The sequence below is a fragment of the Lupinus angustifolius genome, chromosome LG01 (genome assembly GCF_001865875.1).
Source record: "Lupinus angustifolius cultivar Tanjil chromosome LG01, LupAngTanjil_v1.0, whole genome shotgun sequence".
Taxonomy (NCBI): domain Eukaryota; kingdom Viridiplantae; phylum Streptophyta; class Magnoliopsida; order Fabales; family Fabaceae; genus Lupinus; species Lupinus angustifolius.
In genome coordinates, this window is record NC_032009.1 from 15304070 (window position 1) to 15319148 (window position 15079).

Below are 15079 nucleotides of genomic sequence, written 5' to 3' on the forward strand. Positions count from 1 at the left end.
CCACGGCTCTGGGTCATCCAGATGATGTAGATCACTCAAAGAGTCCATGATCCACGACCAAACCATGCCCCAACCCATGGTTATGGATTCCTTGATTTTTCATATTTATTTTTTTGGGCTTAGCCTAATCCCTTGTAATTAGGATAAATGAGGGTTCTCCCTCAAGGATTGAACAAGTTTTACATTGCTTAGGATTGACATTACTGATTTCTCTATTCTTTCATTTATAATTTTTTAATCTCGTCTTCATCATGAGTGAGTAATTCATTTTGTTTCCATGAGGACCATGCCTTTTTACATTCAATAAAAATTGTTTCTACTTCTATTTTATTGAGTGATGTGATTTAAATCATTAAACTGTGTTTTATTCGTGTGAGTTGTTCGGCCAACAAGTTACACCTCTTAGATACATTAGGGAAGGACCGAGAGGTAAACCCAACTATACGGTCATTCAGTTATTCAAACTAGAATCCTAAGTCATGAGAGTAGTCTTAGAATTTTCGAGGGTTTTCTTGAATTTTCCTTGGGTTGCTACAAAGTGGTTGGATAGAAAAATTTAAGTAAAAGGTTCAATTGACAACCATACCACGAGAGTAGGTGAGACTTCAATTGAATACACGTGTCAAAGCTCGAGAGAGGATGATGCATATGAAAGAGCAATTCACCTTTACAACTTAAATTTCATGAAAAAATCGAAAACAAGGAGTTTGAGTATAAAGACGGTAACCATTATCCTGTGAATTCTTCCTAATCTAAATTTCAATTCTTTTACTATTTTCGTAATTACTATTGTCAAATTGTTCTCAATTCAGTTTTAATCCCTATTTGAGTAAGGTATAATTAATTGATAGAATTAAAGGAACTTTCCAGTCCTCATGGGATCAATATTTTTATTACTTAACGACGAAGTCGTGCACTTGCGATTTACCCTATCAAGTTTTTATCTACAAAACACGGCCGTGGATCGTAGAAAATCCCACCTCAAAACCTGTTTTCCCCTTCATACACCCTCATTCGTCCATAACTTCTTCTACCTCCAAAACCTCTCCCTCAACCTCCATTATTTTCAAGCTCATCTCCAACCTCCTTTATCATTAACCTCCATTACTCATCTTATGAGAGTTTTGAAAAAGTCTAGGTATCCAGGGATTTGATGAAGATGAGTGATGGAGGTTGGTGATTAAGGATGTTGGAGAGGAGCTTAACAATAATGGAGGTTGAGGGAGAGGTTTTGGAGGTATAAGAAGAAATTATGGAGGAATGAGGGTTTATGAAGGGGAAAACGATTTATGAAAGGGGATTTTCTGTAATCCACAACCGTGTTTCGCTAGTGCACACACTATTATGAGGCACAACATGTGTCGGGGGCACGACCTAGCTATATTACCTTATGCCACTAGATTCTAAAATTCAATAAAAGTACATGAGCCCGTGTCCTGAGACACGGTCTAATCATGTGTGTTCTAACACACTTGTGAGGCCACTAGTCGATACACGACCATGCCTGGTAGCACGGCCTGGTTGTGTTAGCACTTTTGGCTGACACTATATACATCCCCCTACAGAGGCTCCAAATTTAGGGAGATACTAAAGTCGACACAATAACACTAAAGCTAATGAACTAAACTAAAAGAAAAGGGAGTAAAAAATGTATCTTCAGTATGAGTTGCCTCCCAAGAAGCGCTCGTTTAACGTCATTAGTTTGACAGTTGATCCTTATAGCTCATGCATGTCCAAAAGGGCTATCATTGTCTGTTTATCTAGCCATTCATCTACCAGATATGCTTCAAGCGTTGACCATTCACCTTGAGGTTGCCTCTCTCCTCATTCTATGTCTCAACAATTCCATAAGGGTAGACTTTGGTGATTCGACATTAATTTGGCCATCTAGACTTTAGCTTCCCTGGAATGGGCCTCAATCCGGAGTTGATTAAGAGAACTAGTTCTCCTACTTGGAGTTCCTACAGAGTATGTGTTTGGTATGCCATATTTTGGTTCTTTCTTTGTAAGTGTGAGCATTCTCATAAGCATCCAACCACAGTTCTTCCAACTCTTGCAATTGGAATTTTCTCTTTTTTCTAGAAGCTTTCAAATCAAAGTTCACCAATTTGACTTCCCAATATGCCTTATGCTCTAGCTTTAGTGGAAGGTGGTAAGGCTTTCCATAAATCAATATGAATGGTGACATACTAATAGGTGGCATACTAGCTCATGGACATTGTCTTTTTCAATATGCTCTTAATCTTATGGTTTGGTACCTCCACCTGCCCACTTGTTTGAGGGTGGTAAGGGGTACCAACCCGATGAGATACACTATACTTCTTCAAGAGGTTTTCAAAAATTCTTTTGATCAAATGTGAGCCTTCATCATTAATCACCAGCCTTGGGACCCCAAACCTTAGAAATATGATCTTGGTAAACAACTTTATGGATGTTTTAGCATCATTGAGTGGAGATGAAATTGCCTCCACCCATTTGGAAACATAGCCAACTGCTACCAATATATATTTATTGTTGTTTGACGTAGGAAAGGGTTAGGAAAGGGTCTCATATAGTCAACTCCTCACACATTAAATATATCTACTTTACGGATGAATTTCATTGGCATTTTAGATATGTTCCCCACCCTTTGGCAAGAATCACATGTGAGAACAAAGCTCTTTGCATCTCTGAATATATGTAACCAAAAGAAGCCACATTGGAATACATTTGCTATTGTTTTTGAAGTACTAGCATGACCTCCATAAGAAGTAGAGTTGCAAGAGCTCAAGACCTTTGACACTTCATCTTTTGGAACACATCTTCTGTAAATGCCATATGCATAGAGTCAATAGAGGTAAGGATCATCCCAAACATACTTCTTCAGATGTGAGAAGAATTTCTTTTTCTGATGGAATGTGATTTCAGGTGGAAGAGCCTTACTAGCCAAATAGTTGACAAAATCAACATACCAAGATACTTTTGTAGTGGCTAGGAAGAGGAATTGCTCATCAGGAAATGAATCATCAATATGTATGTCATCTTCCTTTCCATTTGGATGTTCGAGCCGAGATAAGTGATCTGCAAGTAGATTATTTATCCCATTTCTGTCAACAATCTCCAAATCAAATTCTTGCTGAAGGAGAATCCATTGGATAAGCCACAACTTGGCTTCTTTCTTACTCATTAAGAACCTCAGGGCTGAGTGGTTAGTGTGAACTACAACTTTAGAACCTACTAGGTGGGATCTAAATTTTTTGAAGGCGAATACAACAGCTAGTAGCTCCTTCTCTGTGGTGACATAGTTGGCTTGAGCTCCATCAAGTGTTTTGCTTGCATAGTAGAAGACATGCATATTCTTATCCTTCTTTTGACCCAACACTTCTCCCACAACATAGTCACTAGCATCACACATCACTTCAAATGGGAGATTCCAGTATGGTGATTACAATATGAGAGCAGTGATCAATGGTTCCTTCAACCTACAAAATGATTATAGACAAGTAACACTAAAATTAAGTTGCGATAAAATCCTACATGGTCTAAGAAACTCCTAATACCTTTTATATTAACTTGTAGTAGCATATTTTATATTACTGCAATTTTTGCCCAGTCCACATCTATTCCTTTTCTTGAAATTAAGTGCCCTAACACAGTACCCTTACACACCATGAAGTGATATTTTTCCCAATTTAGTATAAGATTCATTTCCTCACATTTCTGCAATATTTTGTCAAGTTTGTTAAACAATTAACAAATGAAAATCCATAAATAGAAAAATCATCCATAAAGACTTCCATAATGTTTTCTATAAAATCATAAAAATTGTTGTGATGCATCTTTAGAAAGTAATTGGGGCATTACATAGCCCAAAAGGCATTATCCTATAGGCAAATGTGTCATAAGGATACATGAAAGTAGTTTTCTATTGATCATCAACGTGAATGGGATTTGATGGAATCTCGAGTACTCATCTAAATAGTAGAAATATTCATGTGCAGCAAGCTTTTCAAGCATTTGATCAATGAATGGGAGGGGGCGTGATCTTTCCTAATATTGTGTTTAATTTTCTATAATCAATGCACATTCTCTAGCTTGTGACTATTCTAGTTGGTATTAATTCATTATTCTCATTTTTCACAACAGTCATCCCCCTTATTTGTAATCACGTTAACTCGGTTCACCCATTCACTATCAGATACAGGATTATATTACCCCAACATCTAAAAGTTGCATAACCTCTTTCTTAACTACTTCTTTCATATTAAGATTTAATCCCCTCTGATTTTTAATTGAAGTTTTATGGTTAGACTTCATGAAGATTCTATACAAGCAAAAAGAAGGGTTTATGCCCTTAATATCATTTAATATGTATCATATTACCTTCCTATGCATTCTGAGATTCCTTAGCAATTTTTCAGTTTCCAATTTATTTAATTTAGCATTAATAACAATTGGATAAAATGAATTTAGTCCAAGAAATTCATACATAAGGATAAGGATGAAGGATATTGTTTTTAATTCAATTTTAGGTGTTTTCCTCGATAATATAGTACATGACTTAGGTTCCCATAATATCTCCACAATTAAACTAAGATTGTCGGTTGTTAACAATTGATTATCATTAATCATATGTTGAAATTTAAAGTTCATGAACTCATGCGTTTCTGAAGTTATAAATGAACCGTGTAAGTTAACTATTCTCCAAAGACTCATTTCAACACTATTTTCTTTAAGCAATCAATATAAACAAATAGTGGTGAAGAGTTAAGTACGGTATATTTGTTTGAGAATAAAGTATATCTATATTACGAGATAACTTACCACCTCCGTCAAGTGAAAATATAATATGATATGAGTACTATTTTGTTTAATTTTAGAAATATTTTTGTAGAAATAATAAAATATGATACATGTGATGATTTTAATGACTAGAGGAAATAACTTATCCGCTTACACTAGGAGATATTTTATTATCTATTTCTTCTCCAAACAATGTAAATAAGGATATTAAAACATTTTTACAAAAGTTAACTTCTCTGAATAAAAGATCATTCGATTAAAATAATAAATAGAAAGCTAGAAAGAGTAAAGTGGAAGGAGAAGGACACACTGATTTATATAGTTAATCAAGCTGAACTACGTCCAGTATCCTATACAACTCAATGCAGGATTATACTCTTTCAACACTACACAATTCACTATTAAAGTAAATAATGCTCTTCACACTTGTATCGGAGCATTCTTTCTTACAAAACCTCTAGATTACCAAGTATTCTAACCTCTCTATGTATCAAATTTATGTAAGAAATATGCTTCTTGTGACATGAAATGAATGTATTATTTTATTGTTTGAATGATATAACTCTTGGATGAAGAGTTATCAATAAAATGTTAAGATTCTTGGGAAATAGCTTATATATACTGCTTGATGGAAGGATTATACTAACAAGAAAAAGGACCAGAAACATTGTCCATATCTCTGCCCATAAAGATTGCTCTATCAGTCATCACTCAAGGAAGAGCATAGTAAGAATGAGAAGGAGATAGAAGAATTACTCTATACACCAAGAACAACACACAACAATTAAATGGAGGATCGTATCACTATGGGTAAAAGTTATTAATCTGTAACTATTCTTATGATGTGAAAACTATGATTTCTTAAGATCCATTTACACATAACTTTGAAATAAAGTTTACAATTCAACGCCGTAGATTGTTGAACTTGATCTAAGTCTATTCACACAATAAGGATAGTCTCAAAAAAACACAATAAAAATATTAAAATTACTATATTAATAATTGAGCTTGTTGAACTTGATCTAAGTCTATTCACACAATAAGGATAGTCTCAAAAAAACACAATAAAAATATTAAAATTACTATATTAATAATTGAGCTTGTTAAACTCTATTTAAAGTTACGATAGGGCTTATTAAACTTCATCCTTCTTCTATATAAACAGATTAGAGCGTGTTAAGATTACATCATGTTAAGCTCTAATATTGTCTGAATGTGAGATTGAGGCGGCCAGGAAGAAGCCCAGTATCTTTAAGCAATTCATTTGGAGCTGAATCTGGTATGATTGATGATACACCATGGAAGACATGCCTAGATTCACCGCCAAATATTAAAACATCTCCTGATTCTAGAAGAACATTCTCTGCTTTTTCAACATCCCTATGATCTCCATAAAGAAATTTTGCTGAATCGCCTATACAAAAGGACACAATAGGCAATCCTTTTTTGAGACTTTCTTTGCTTTCATCTCGATCCTGTGTCAAGTTGGTGGAAACCAATTTGTCAGTAACATTCTTATTCTTAAATAAAACCAACAGTACTAAAAATAAAACCATGTCAATGTTGGAATAACAATAAACCATCACTCCTCAAAATAAAGACCAATGGTAGTAACAAACTATCCCAAAGAATTTTTTACTACTTGAGCAACCTATACAACCTCTATAGCTTATTATCATCAAATACTTGGACAAAGATTTGTTGTGCAATTTTGCTTTCTTTAATTGTTCCTATTCTGAAGACCCCTTTCTTTTCTCTTCCATTATGCTTTTCTTCTCCAATTTTATGAGAATAGGCCAACAATATTCAAATGTTATATGGATTCTCATGAAGAAAATGCATTGTAAGTTACGAAAAAATAATGAAAATTAGCAAGACAGGGTAACAAGTATAAGAGCTGACCTGATGAAGACCAAGCCTTCCATTGGTTGTATAGAAATTGACTATGCATATATCAGGATACATTGAAGGGAGTATCTCCTCCACATAGCTTACGCCACATTCCTTTTTAATTAGACAATGTGCATCTTTTATTGCTCCCATAACCAACTTAGTGAAGAGATAGGGAATACTAGGTGGCTGGCTACCATCAATGACCCTTTTATTTCCATATGATTTGGTTTGAGGATCCCAGTCTAGACCAAGACACATCATCTTCAGCCGGAGTTTCGCTCCACTTGCAAAACCTGGTTGGTAGAATCCTCCATGACCGAGACCAAGCTTACGACAAGTTTTCACTATATACACCTAAAATTATCAGAAGAAATAAAAAGTTGAATCAATCAAGTGAAGAAAGAATTCGGTGCAACATTGAAGACATGTAGAGGGCGAACTTGGCACAACGGTAAGGTTGTTGCTTAATGACCATGAGGTCACAAGTTCAAATACTAGAAATAGCCTCTATGCTTGTCGGGGTAAGGTAGTGTACATCTACTCTCCTGAGACCCACTAAGTGGGAGCCTCATTCACTGGGTCACACTTTATTCAGGACACATGAGGAACTTATACCAATGTAGTGCATTGTTTAAAAGTAGAATCTAACAATGGAGTGAACATAATAGCCTTGCATGATTAGCATCATATGTATCCTCTTACACAAAATATTGGTTAATTCTGAAACATTTCTCCTCAAAATGTCTTAGTAGTTAGTGACCTAGTGTATATTGTTCAGTAGAATAAAAATTGCAATTTCTACATGCAATGTAAGTGGCACTTCCAAAGATTAGTAGCATGCATAGTGAAGCAAGGGAAAATGAAGTACCTGTTCATCATGGGATATGTAATTTTTCAAGAGAACCATCCCGGGCCTTAATATCATATCTTTTATATCTCCTACCTGTCCTTCAATGCAGATTTCTTCGCTTTTATCAATCAGCATGGATCGAATCAAAGGAGAATCGCGTTTTCCACGAAAGCAGATATCATATGGTTTGAACTTTAGAAAACTAACTGGAGAATCTGACTCATGATCAGCGGATGCATAGACCAAATTGTTGTGGCTGCTATGAGGCATATCGGCAGATACAGCTTTCTTCTTCTTCCCAAAATGACTATGTTGAAGTGATTCTTTTTGGTGGGTTGTACAGTTCATAGCTGGCGATATCTCAGTAAGTGAACTACTACATTCAAATCCGGAACTACAACTAGATTTACCACAGTTATCCTGACTGGTTTGGACCGATCCTAAGTCAACTCGATTTCTCTTAAATTTTCTCTTTCCAGTGGTTGGTGGGGAAGGTAAATGATCAGACCTAGACATTAAGTCAGAGTCTTTGTGAGTAGATGACTTAGTTGAGAAGAGGAGTGACTGATTCTTCATGTTATTACGAAACAGCAATACAGGAATACTCCCAATCATTATACATACTGGATTGTCTTGAGAAGTATCAGATAATGGCATGTCATGCTAGCTCAATCAACATTTGAATCAGAGAAATCAAAATAAAGAAAATTAATCAGTTTTTGTTAAAATATAATCTAGAACGTAGCACAGAAAACAGGATACTTATATTAAGTGATGCTGAAAGCCATAGCCTAATTAAGGAAAAACACACACATAACAACTTAAAAGCAATCACAGAAATTAGCACCAAATCCACACAATTAACACACATTTCAGAGTATTTTCCTATGAGGCTTATGCTGAGATTATGAGACATATTAAATTCAATAAGCAACCAAGGAAAGGATGAAGTACTTGTTGGAAATATCATAATCAAGAGGGCTATAAACTTTTAGCAACTTCATCAACTGAAGCAATTCATAATTTCACATCACTTTTGTCAATTCTCTCTTTACTTTTTCCTATCTAAATATTTACGGGTTTTTTCAATTCAACAGTCTGTGTATAAATATTTATGTTAACAGTGCATTGATTTTACATTTTTTTTAATTTTTTTCTCTTCAACCAACAAAAGTAAATCAAATTTCAAAATGTCTTTCCTATATAATTTATTTCTCTCCATTCAAACAAAGGACAAGTTACAGATATTTACAATTTCACAACAAAAAGGAAGCATAACAGCATTGTTGATCCTTTGAATGATGTGAAACAACTTTCACTAACATGTTGCTAGAAAAACAAAAAACAGAGTATAATGAATGAATATCCACAACTAAAATTCCATACACAAGCAAAAAAAGAAAAATTAAAAGATACATTCATTTAGTGCTACAACAACACAAATAATGATACTAGAAAAGACTTCAGATTCTACAAAATGCACACATAATATACTTCACAATAATCAATGATTGTTTTAATTTTTTTAGATGAACTCTAATCGTTGATTCAAAACAGACTCATCAAAAATTCAATAAAATGAGATAACATAATAATAATTGGAAAAAAACACGGGAAAATTTCCTTGATTAGAATTAAGGTTTAAATATGTTTTTATCCATATAAATAGACCGTACTTTGGTTTAATCCCCATAATTTATTAATTTCTTGTTTATTCCAACGGGTGAGCTTGTCAAATTAAAGTTGCTGCCAGGATGAGGTCATCAGTTTAAATCTCCTTCCAAAGTTATGATTTTAGCATAGGATATTAATTATGAAATATATTTTTTGGTATTACCTCCTTATCCTATAGGAAACTAGTAAATTTTGGATGTTTCTTTTCCAAGTGTTATTCACAAGAATCAAACACTTAATATTTTAATCAAAATCTAGCTAGTCTTACATACTAGAGAAACGCACGCTTTGTCAGTATTAATTATGTCATATGTGACATAGCAAAAGTAAACCCAAGCAATCAACTAACATAATAACTAAGAAAAGTAATTCGGGGACTAAAATGAAAATATCCTTATTTAGAGGACTAACAACATATTTAACCCCAAAATTAATATAAAAGAAGGTGGGTTGAAGCTTACTGGGTCATTGTGAATATCGAAATTTCCATCAACTGGGAAAGGTTTTTCTTGTGAAGACTCGGCGCTCTTGTTGTTACTTTTGCTCATTTTGTTAAGTGTTGAAAATTTTGAAGAAATTTGACGAAAAACGTTGTGATTCAAAGATAGAGGACAATGAAACGATAATCGTGAAGAATGATGAAGCATGGTTGGGAATTGCAGGAAGGTAAATAGGTAATTAAAGGAATGACGTGATAACCGTTCAGATTCTAATCTAAATACTTCATTATTATTATTATTGTTATTACTACAAAAATAGATATTATTAAAGCTCAATATATTTGATTGAGTTAAAGAATCATATCTAGATTTAGTTTAATGAATATCTTATTAATCTTAATCTTTATGATTACATTTATGTTCCTTGATTATAAATTTGTTATTATTTATCAAATAAAGATGCAAATATGTAGATGATGTATCCAAGCTTAATCTTTTTTCTTGTTAGTAATGATATGTTAATTTCTTTTTACCATAGTGTGGATTTGATGATTAATTCTTAGATGGTTTAATATAATTAAATACTATATGAGTTGAATCATTATTTTTCTCTTGATTTAAATTTATTTTTGTTGTCCGAGTAATAATGGTAATTATTGAATATAAATTTTTATTAACTTTAAGGTATGCAATTGATGATTCAGAATTGATGTGGCACTTGGTTGAAAAAACACATCAATTTATTTTTAACGTGCATTAAAATGAATAATAATGAGGAATTGATTAATGAAGGGGCAAAATTATAATTTTTGGGTAGTAGATATTGTGTGTCAAGCATGAGTGTGTAGTTAAGAATTAATATCTCATGTTCTTCTTCTAAGAACTGTTTGAGATTTTAATTTTTGTTCTTTGATTAGATCTTTTCAGAATTTTATGAACAATAATTATTTTGTTACCAAAATGTCATTATTTATTGATTGGTAAGAAAAATCATTAATTAATGAATTTGAAAGTGAATGTGAATGAGACTCATTAATGAAGAGTAACTTTGGAATTATCTTATTAAAAATAGGATTTCTGAGGGAGAAAAATAAATAGAAAACTTGTTTCATTTACACTAGTATATTTTTTCAATAATGTCTTTTTGACACTATAAGCGTGACAACGTTAAATTGTTCTTTGAAGTAATTTTCAAATTTATGTAGGGATAATAAAAGATGAAAAATAAGTAATAGATAAAGATAATTTGATAGATTTATTATAAGATAAGTTATAAAATATTCCATTGTTTTTAACTTTTTATAGGGAAGACCATATGACGCATATTGTGTATCACTTCGTACTAGTTTGAGGTGTACTAATTTAAAATTAATTGGAATATTAATTAATTGAGTTTAATAATTTCAACTATTTAATTATATTTAATTATCCAGATTAATGCATTTAAACAAAATTGCACTTTTAAAGGAATCACATTTACAATATTTAGAAGAACTTGATAAATTATTAGGAGATAATAACAAGATCCAAATACATCATGAATTTATTTTATGACTTTTTAACATAATAGGTTTACTGATTACATAATATGAATAAATAAAAGGAATTTTTTAATAATTGTCTTTAGGTAGCATTTAAGGAATCAAATAACATAAAGTTTATCTTGAAAAACTAAAAAAATTGACTCTTAATATTAACTTTATCAACTCCAAAGATAAGCTTTCCAATTTATATTAGTTCCTTATATTAAGATTTCATGTACATGAAATACATAGTTTTAATGATTCCAAATAGATTAATTAAGATTATGTTGAATTTTCTAAACTTTCTAAATTTTTTTTAAGTATAAAGTTAATCATACAAATTCTACAACATATTCGAACTAGCAAAATATAAATATAATAACTTGTATGTGTTTAAGACATGTCTATGTTTAAGAAATGTCTAAATTTAATATTCTTTTGCATACAATAAATTTATAATTTGCTCTTCAATCAACTTTTTTCTTAGAGAGAATGTTTTTTTATTTATAAAAGTACACTCTTAATATGAAGATTTCAAGTTCTCAATCATATAATCTATCTAAATCAAGAAAGAATAAAAGAATAATATGAATCAAGAAAGAATAAAAGTAGAAAGAGTTAAAAAATGCATCTCTTAAGACATGATTTGAATTAAAAAGTAGAAAGACTTATCCAATTGACAAAACTCATACAATCTATGTGTTTTTTTTTTCAAAAGACAAGGTACTCAATTACTATAAAGGGAAACTACTCAATACAAAATACTAATGAAATTTGTTAGTCACCACCTTTTGAGGTTACTATATTATCTCTCTACCATTAGAAAGCTTAAACAATCATGAAGAATTAAATTCTCATTTTAGAATGACTATGAAGCATTAAAGCCACTACAAAAATAATAGAGAAAATCAAGAAGAGAATGCAAAGTACGAATATTAATTTCAAGAAGTTGTGAGAAAATTTAAATTACTATAGTAATAACTATATTTATTATCTCGTCAATAAATGGCTACAAGATTCGAAGAACATAATAACATATGAGAATATATAAGCAAAGTTGATATCAATTAAAACTATCATTTATTTTAAACATATTGTTCATATTGTATTTAATAGCACCAAACTATTTTGAATATTTATGTCTAGTTTGTAATCTTTTTCTTTATATTTACTTCACTCTTTGAGTGTGAGTGATAGACTTGCAAAGTTTTAGAATTTGTTTTAACATAAACCTTTGTTTAGTATAGAGCTTGAATAGTCTAAATATGTAAACAATATTTAAGTTGTTGAGCCTAGAGAGGTTAAGTGTGTAAACAATACTTGTTGATATAAGTAAAAAAGCCCAACCCAATGAGTGAAAATTTTAGAGAGAGAAGATCTACTAGGATTAAGAGTGAAGCACAAAGAGATGAGGGAGGGTGGATGGAGGTTGTAAGGAGGCACCCATCGTAAGGGTTAGTGATTTTTTACGTTACTAACTTACCTGATCAAGTTGAATGTGTGGCTGTATGAAGGCTTTATTTTATAGAATATGGTATGGTGGTTAATGTTTTCTTTGTTTAAGAAGAAACAAACAAGGGAAGCATTTTTTCTTTGTGCGCAAAAGACAAAATAGATGAGCAAAAGAATCCAATAGCAACGTCAGCAACATAATAGGCCATGAATAAGACAAAATAGATGAGCAAAAGACCTCTGATAAGAGTCAAAAGGAAGAGAGTGACATGAATCCTATGCCATTCACCTTGGAATAGCAACAAGCCATCATGAACATGCTAAAGCAAGATAGCAATCAATCATCTCATTTGACCAAGTAAATTTGTCCCAATACTCTGGGTAACAGAAATATTTTATCACATTCTTTGAAACCTACGAATTTTATTCTTGACACTGGTGCCACTAACCATGTGTTCTATTCCATGTCAAAATTCCAATCTTTCAAGCAATGTCAACCCATTTCTATTAAATTACCTTATTGAAGTAAGGTTGTTACCTCCATTTCAAGAACTGTGATCTTTTCCAACTATCTTTACTAATCAAATGTCTTATACATACCTAGCTTCAATTTCAATATCATATTTGTTTCTAAGCTAACCACTGCCTTTGATTGCAAGTTGATTTTCACAAATATGAAATGCTTGATTCAGGACGAAAATTCCTTGAAGATGATTGCTGCAGTTGAGATTAGGAATGGATTGTATGCTCTCAATAACAACTGCTTAGCTATTGATATGTCTTCCTGTATAAACCATTTTGATAAATTTAATAATGATGTATGACATGAGAGATTAGGACACTTGTCTGTTGCTAAACTGATTACTATGAACAAACAATTTCCTTTCATTTCATCTAGATCTGACAATAATGCTTGTGAAGCCTCCTGCTTAGTATATTTGAATCTATGAATTGTTTTGACTTGATTCATGTTGACATCTGGGGACCCTTGGTTATTCCACCTATACTAGGCCATAGATATTTTTTAACCATTATTGATGATAAATCTAAGCATACTTGGATATACTTGATGAAATTGAAATCTGAATGCTCTATTCTCTTGAAAGGATTCATCAATTTTGTTGAAACACAATTTGATATAAAGATTAAATGCATAAGATCAGATAATGGGCCTGAATTTAGACTCATAGAGTTCTATGCTTCAAAAGGAATCTTGCATCAACCCACATGTATTGAAACCCCTCAACAAAATGGTATAGTTGAGAGGAAACGTCAACACATATTAGGTATTGCAAGATCTTTGCTTTTTTAATCTCATCTTCCAATTTTTTTTGGAATCACGTTGTTGCTCATGTTGTATACTTGATTAACAGACAACATAGCCCTTATTTGTCAAATAAATCCCCTTACCAAATCTTGTTTAAACAAGATCCTAATCTAATGATTTTAAAGGTTTTTGGTTGCTTATGTTTTGCCTCTACTCTTGTTAACCATAGAAATAAAATTGACCCTAGGTCAAGAAAATGTGTGTTCCTAGATTTTAAAAATGGAACTAAAGGTTACATGGTCTATGATTTAAAAACAAGAGAAACTTTTATGTCCAGGAATGTAATTTTTCATCAACAATCTTTTCCCTTTTGTGCTAACCCTTGCATTGACAGAAAGCCATAAGACATCCCTTGCCAACTTCTCCATTCACTTCCTCTGATGACTTTCTAGATCATACTTCACAATTGGAAGAATTAGATGTCAATCACACACAAAGTTCTGATCAAAATCAGTCCACTCAGATGGATGAGCTTGTACTTGCTAGGGAGAATGAACCAAGCCTAAGAAGATCAACAAGGATTAAAGGACCACCTTCCCATCTTCAAGATTATCATTGCCTATTGTCTCAAAACTTGAATACGTCAACTACAAATAAATCCAAATACCCTTTATCCAATTATTTGTCTTAGGACAAGCTCTCACACAAGTACAAACACTTCATACTTAACATTAACTCCCATGTAGAGCCTGCAAATTATGTTAATGCTAAGCAACAAGAGTGCTGGAGGAAAGCCATAGAGAATGAACTGCAGGCCTTGATCAACAAAAACACCTCGATTCTCACTAAATTGCCTAGTCACAAGAAGGTAGTTGGCTGCAAGTGGATTTTCAAGATAAAACATAAGGCATATGTCACTATAGATAGATACAAGTGTTGAAAGCGTTTCTCGGTGTTTATTTTAGTTGGGAGTTTTCTCCTCTCAACAAATCGTCCTGAAAGCAATGTCAATTTTTTGAAAGATTAATACTCTCATTTTCGTTATGTTCCTTTTGTAAGTAAGAGAACTCGGTTTTATTCTTTGTTCGCCATCTCGACTTTGTTGAAATAAATTCCAACGCCGGTATAATGGTTTCAAGAATATTCCAGTTACAACTTACTTTCTTAATAATCATATGAATAAGTCATTCCTTCTTTG

The 15079-nt window shown here is 32.3% G+C and overlaps 1 protein-coding gene across 1 annotated transcript; it reads right to left on the reverse strand.

Annotated features, from left to right (window-relative positions):
* LOC109349990 lies at positions 5848-9859 on the reverse strand. Its single transcript, XM_019591088.1, has 4 exons — positions 9661-9859; positions 7544-8188; positions 6685-7029; positions 5848-6257 (listed from the first exon to the last, which is right to left on the reverse strand). The coding sequence occupies exons 1-4, from the start codon at positions 9844-9846 to the stop codon at positions 5982-5984; spliced, it is 1452 nt and encodes a 483-aa protein (XP_019446633.1). The 5' UTR covers positions 9847-9859; the 3' UTR covers positions 5848-5981.

Excerpts from the sequence above, each read along its gene's own strand:
- LOC109349990 (XM_019591088.1), bottom strand. The coding sequence starts at position 9,846 with ATGCTTCATCATTCTTCACGATTATCGTTTCATTGTCCTCTATCTTTG. Across the intron at positions 7,030-7,543 it reads ACATATCCCATGATGAACAG|GTGTATATAGTGAAAACTTG; the intron begins GTACTTCATTTT and ends TGATAATTTTAG. Across the intron at positions 6,258-6,684 it reads GAAGGCTTGGTCTTCATCAG|GATCGAGATGAAAGCAAAGA; the intron begins GTCAGCTCTTAT and ends AACTTGACACAG.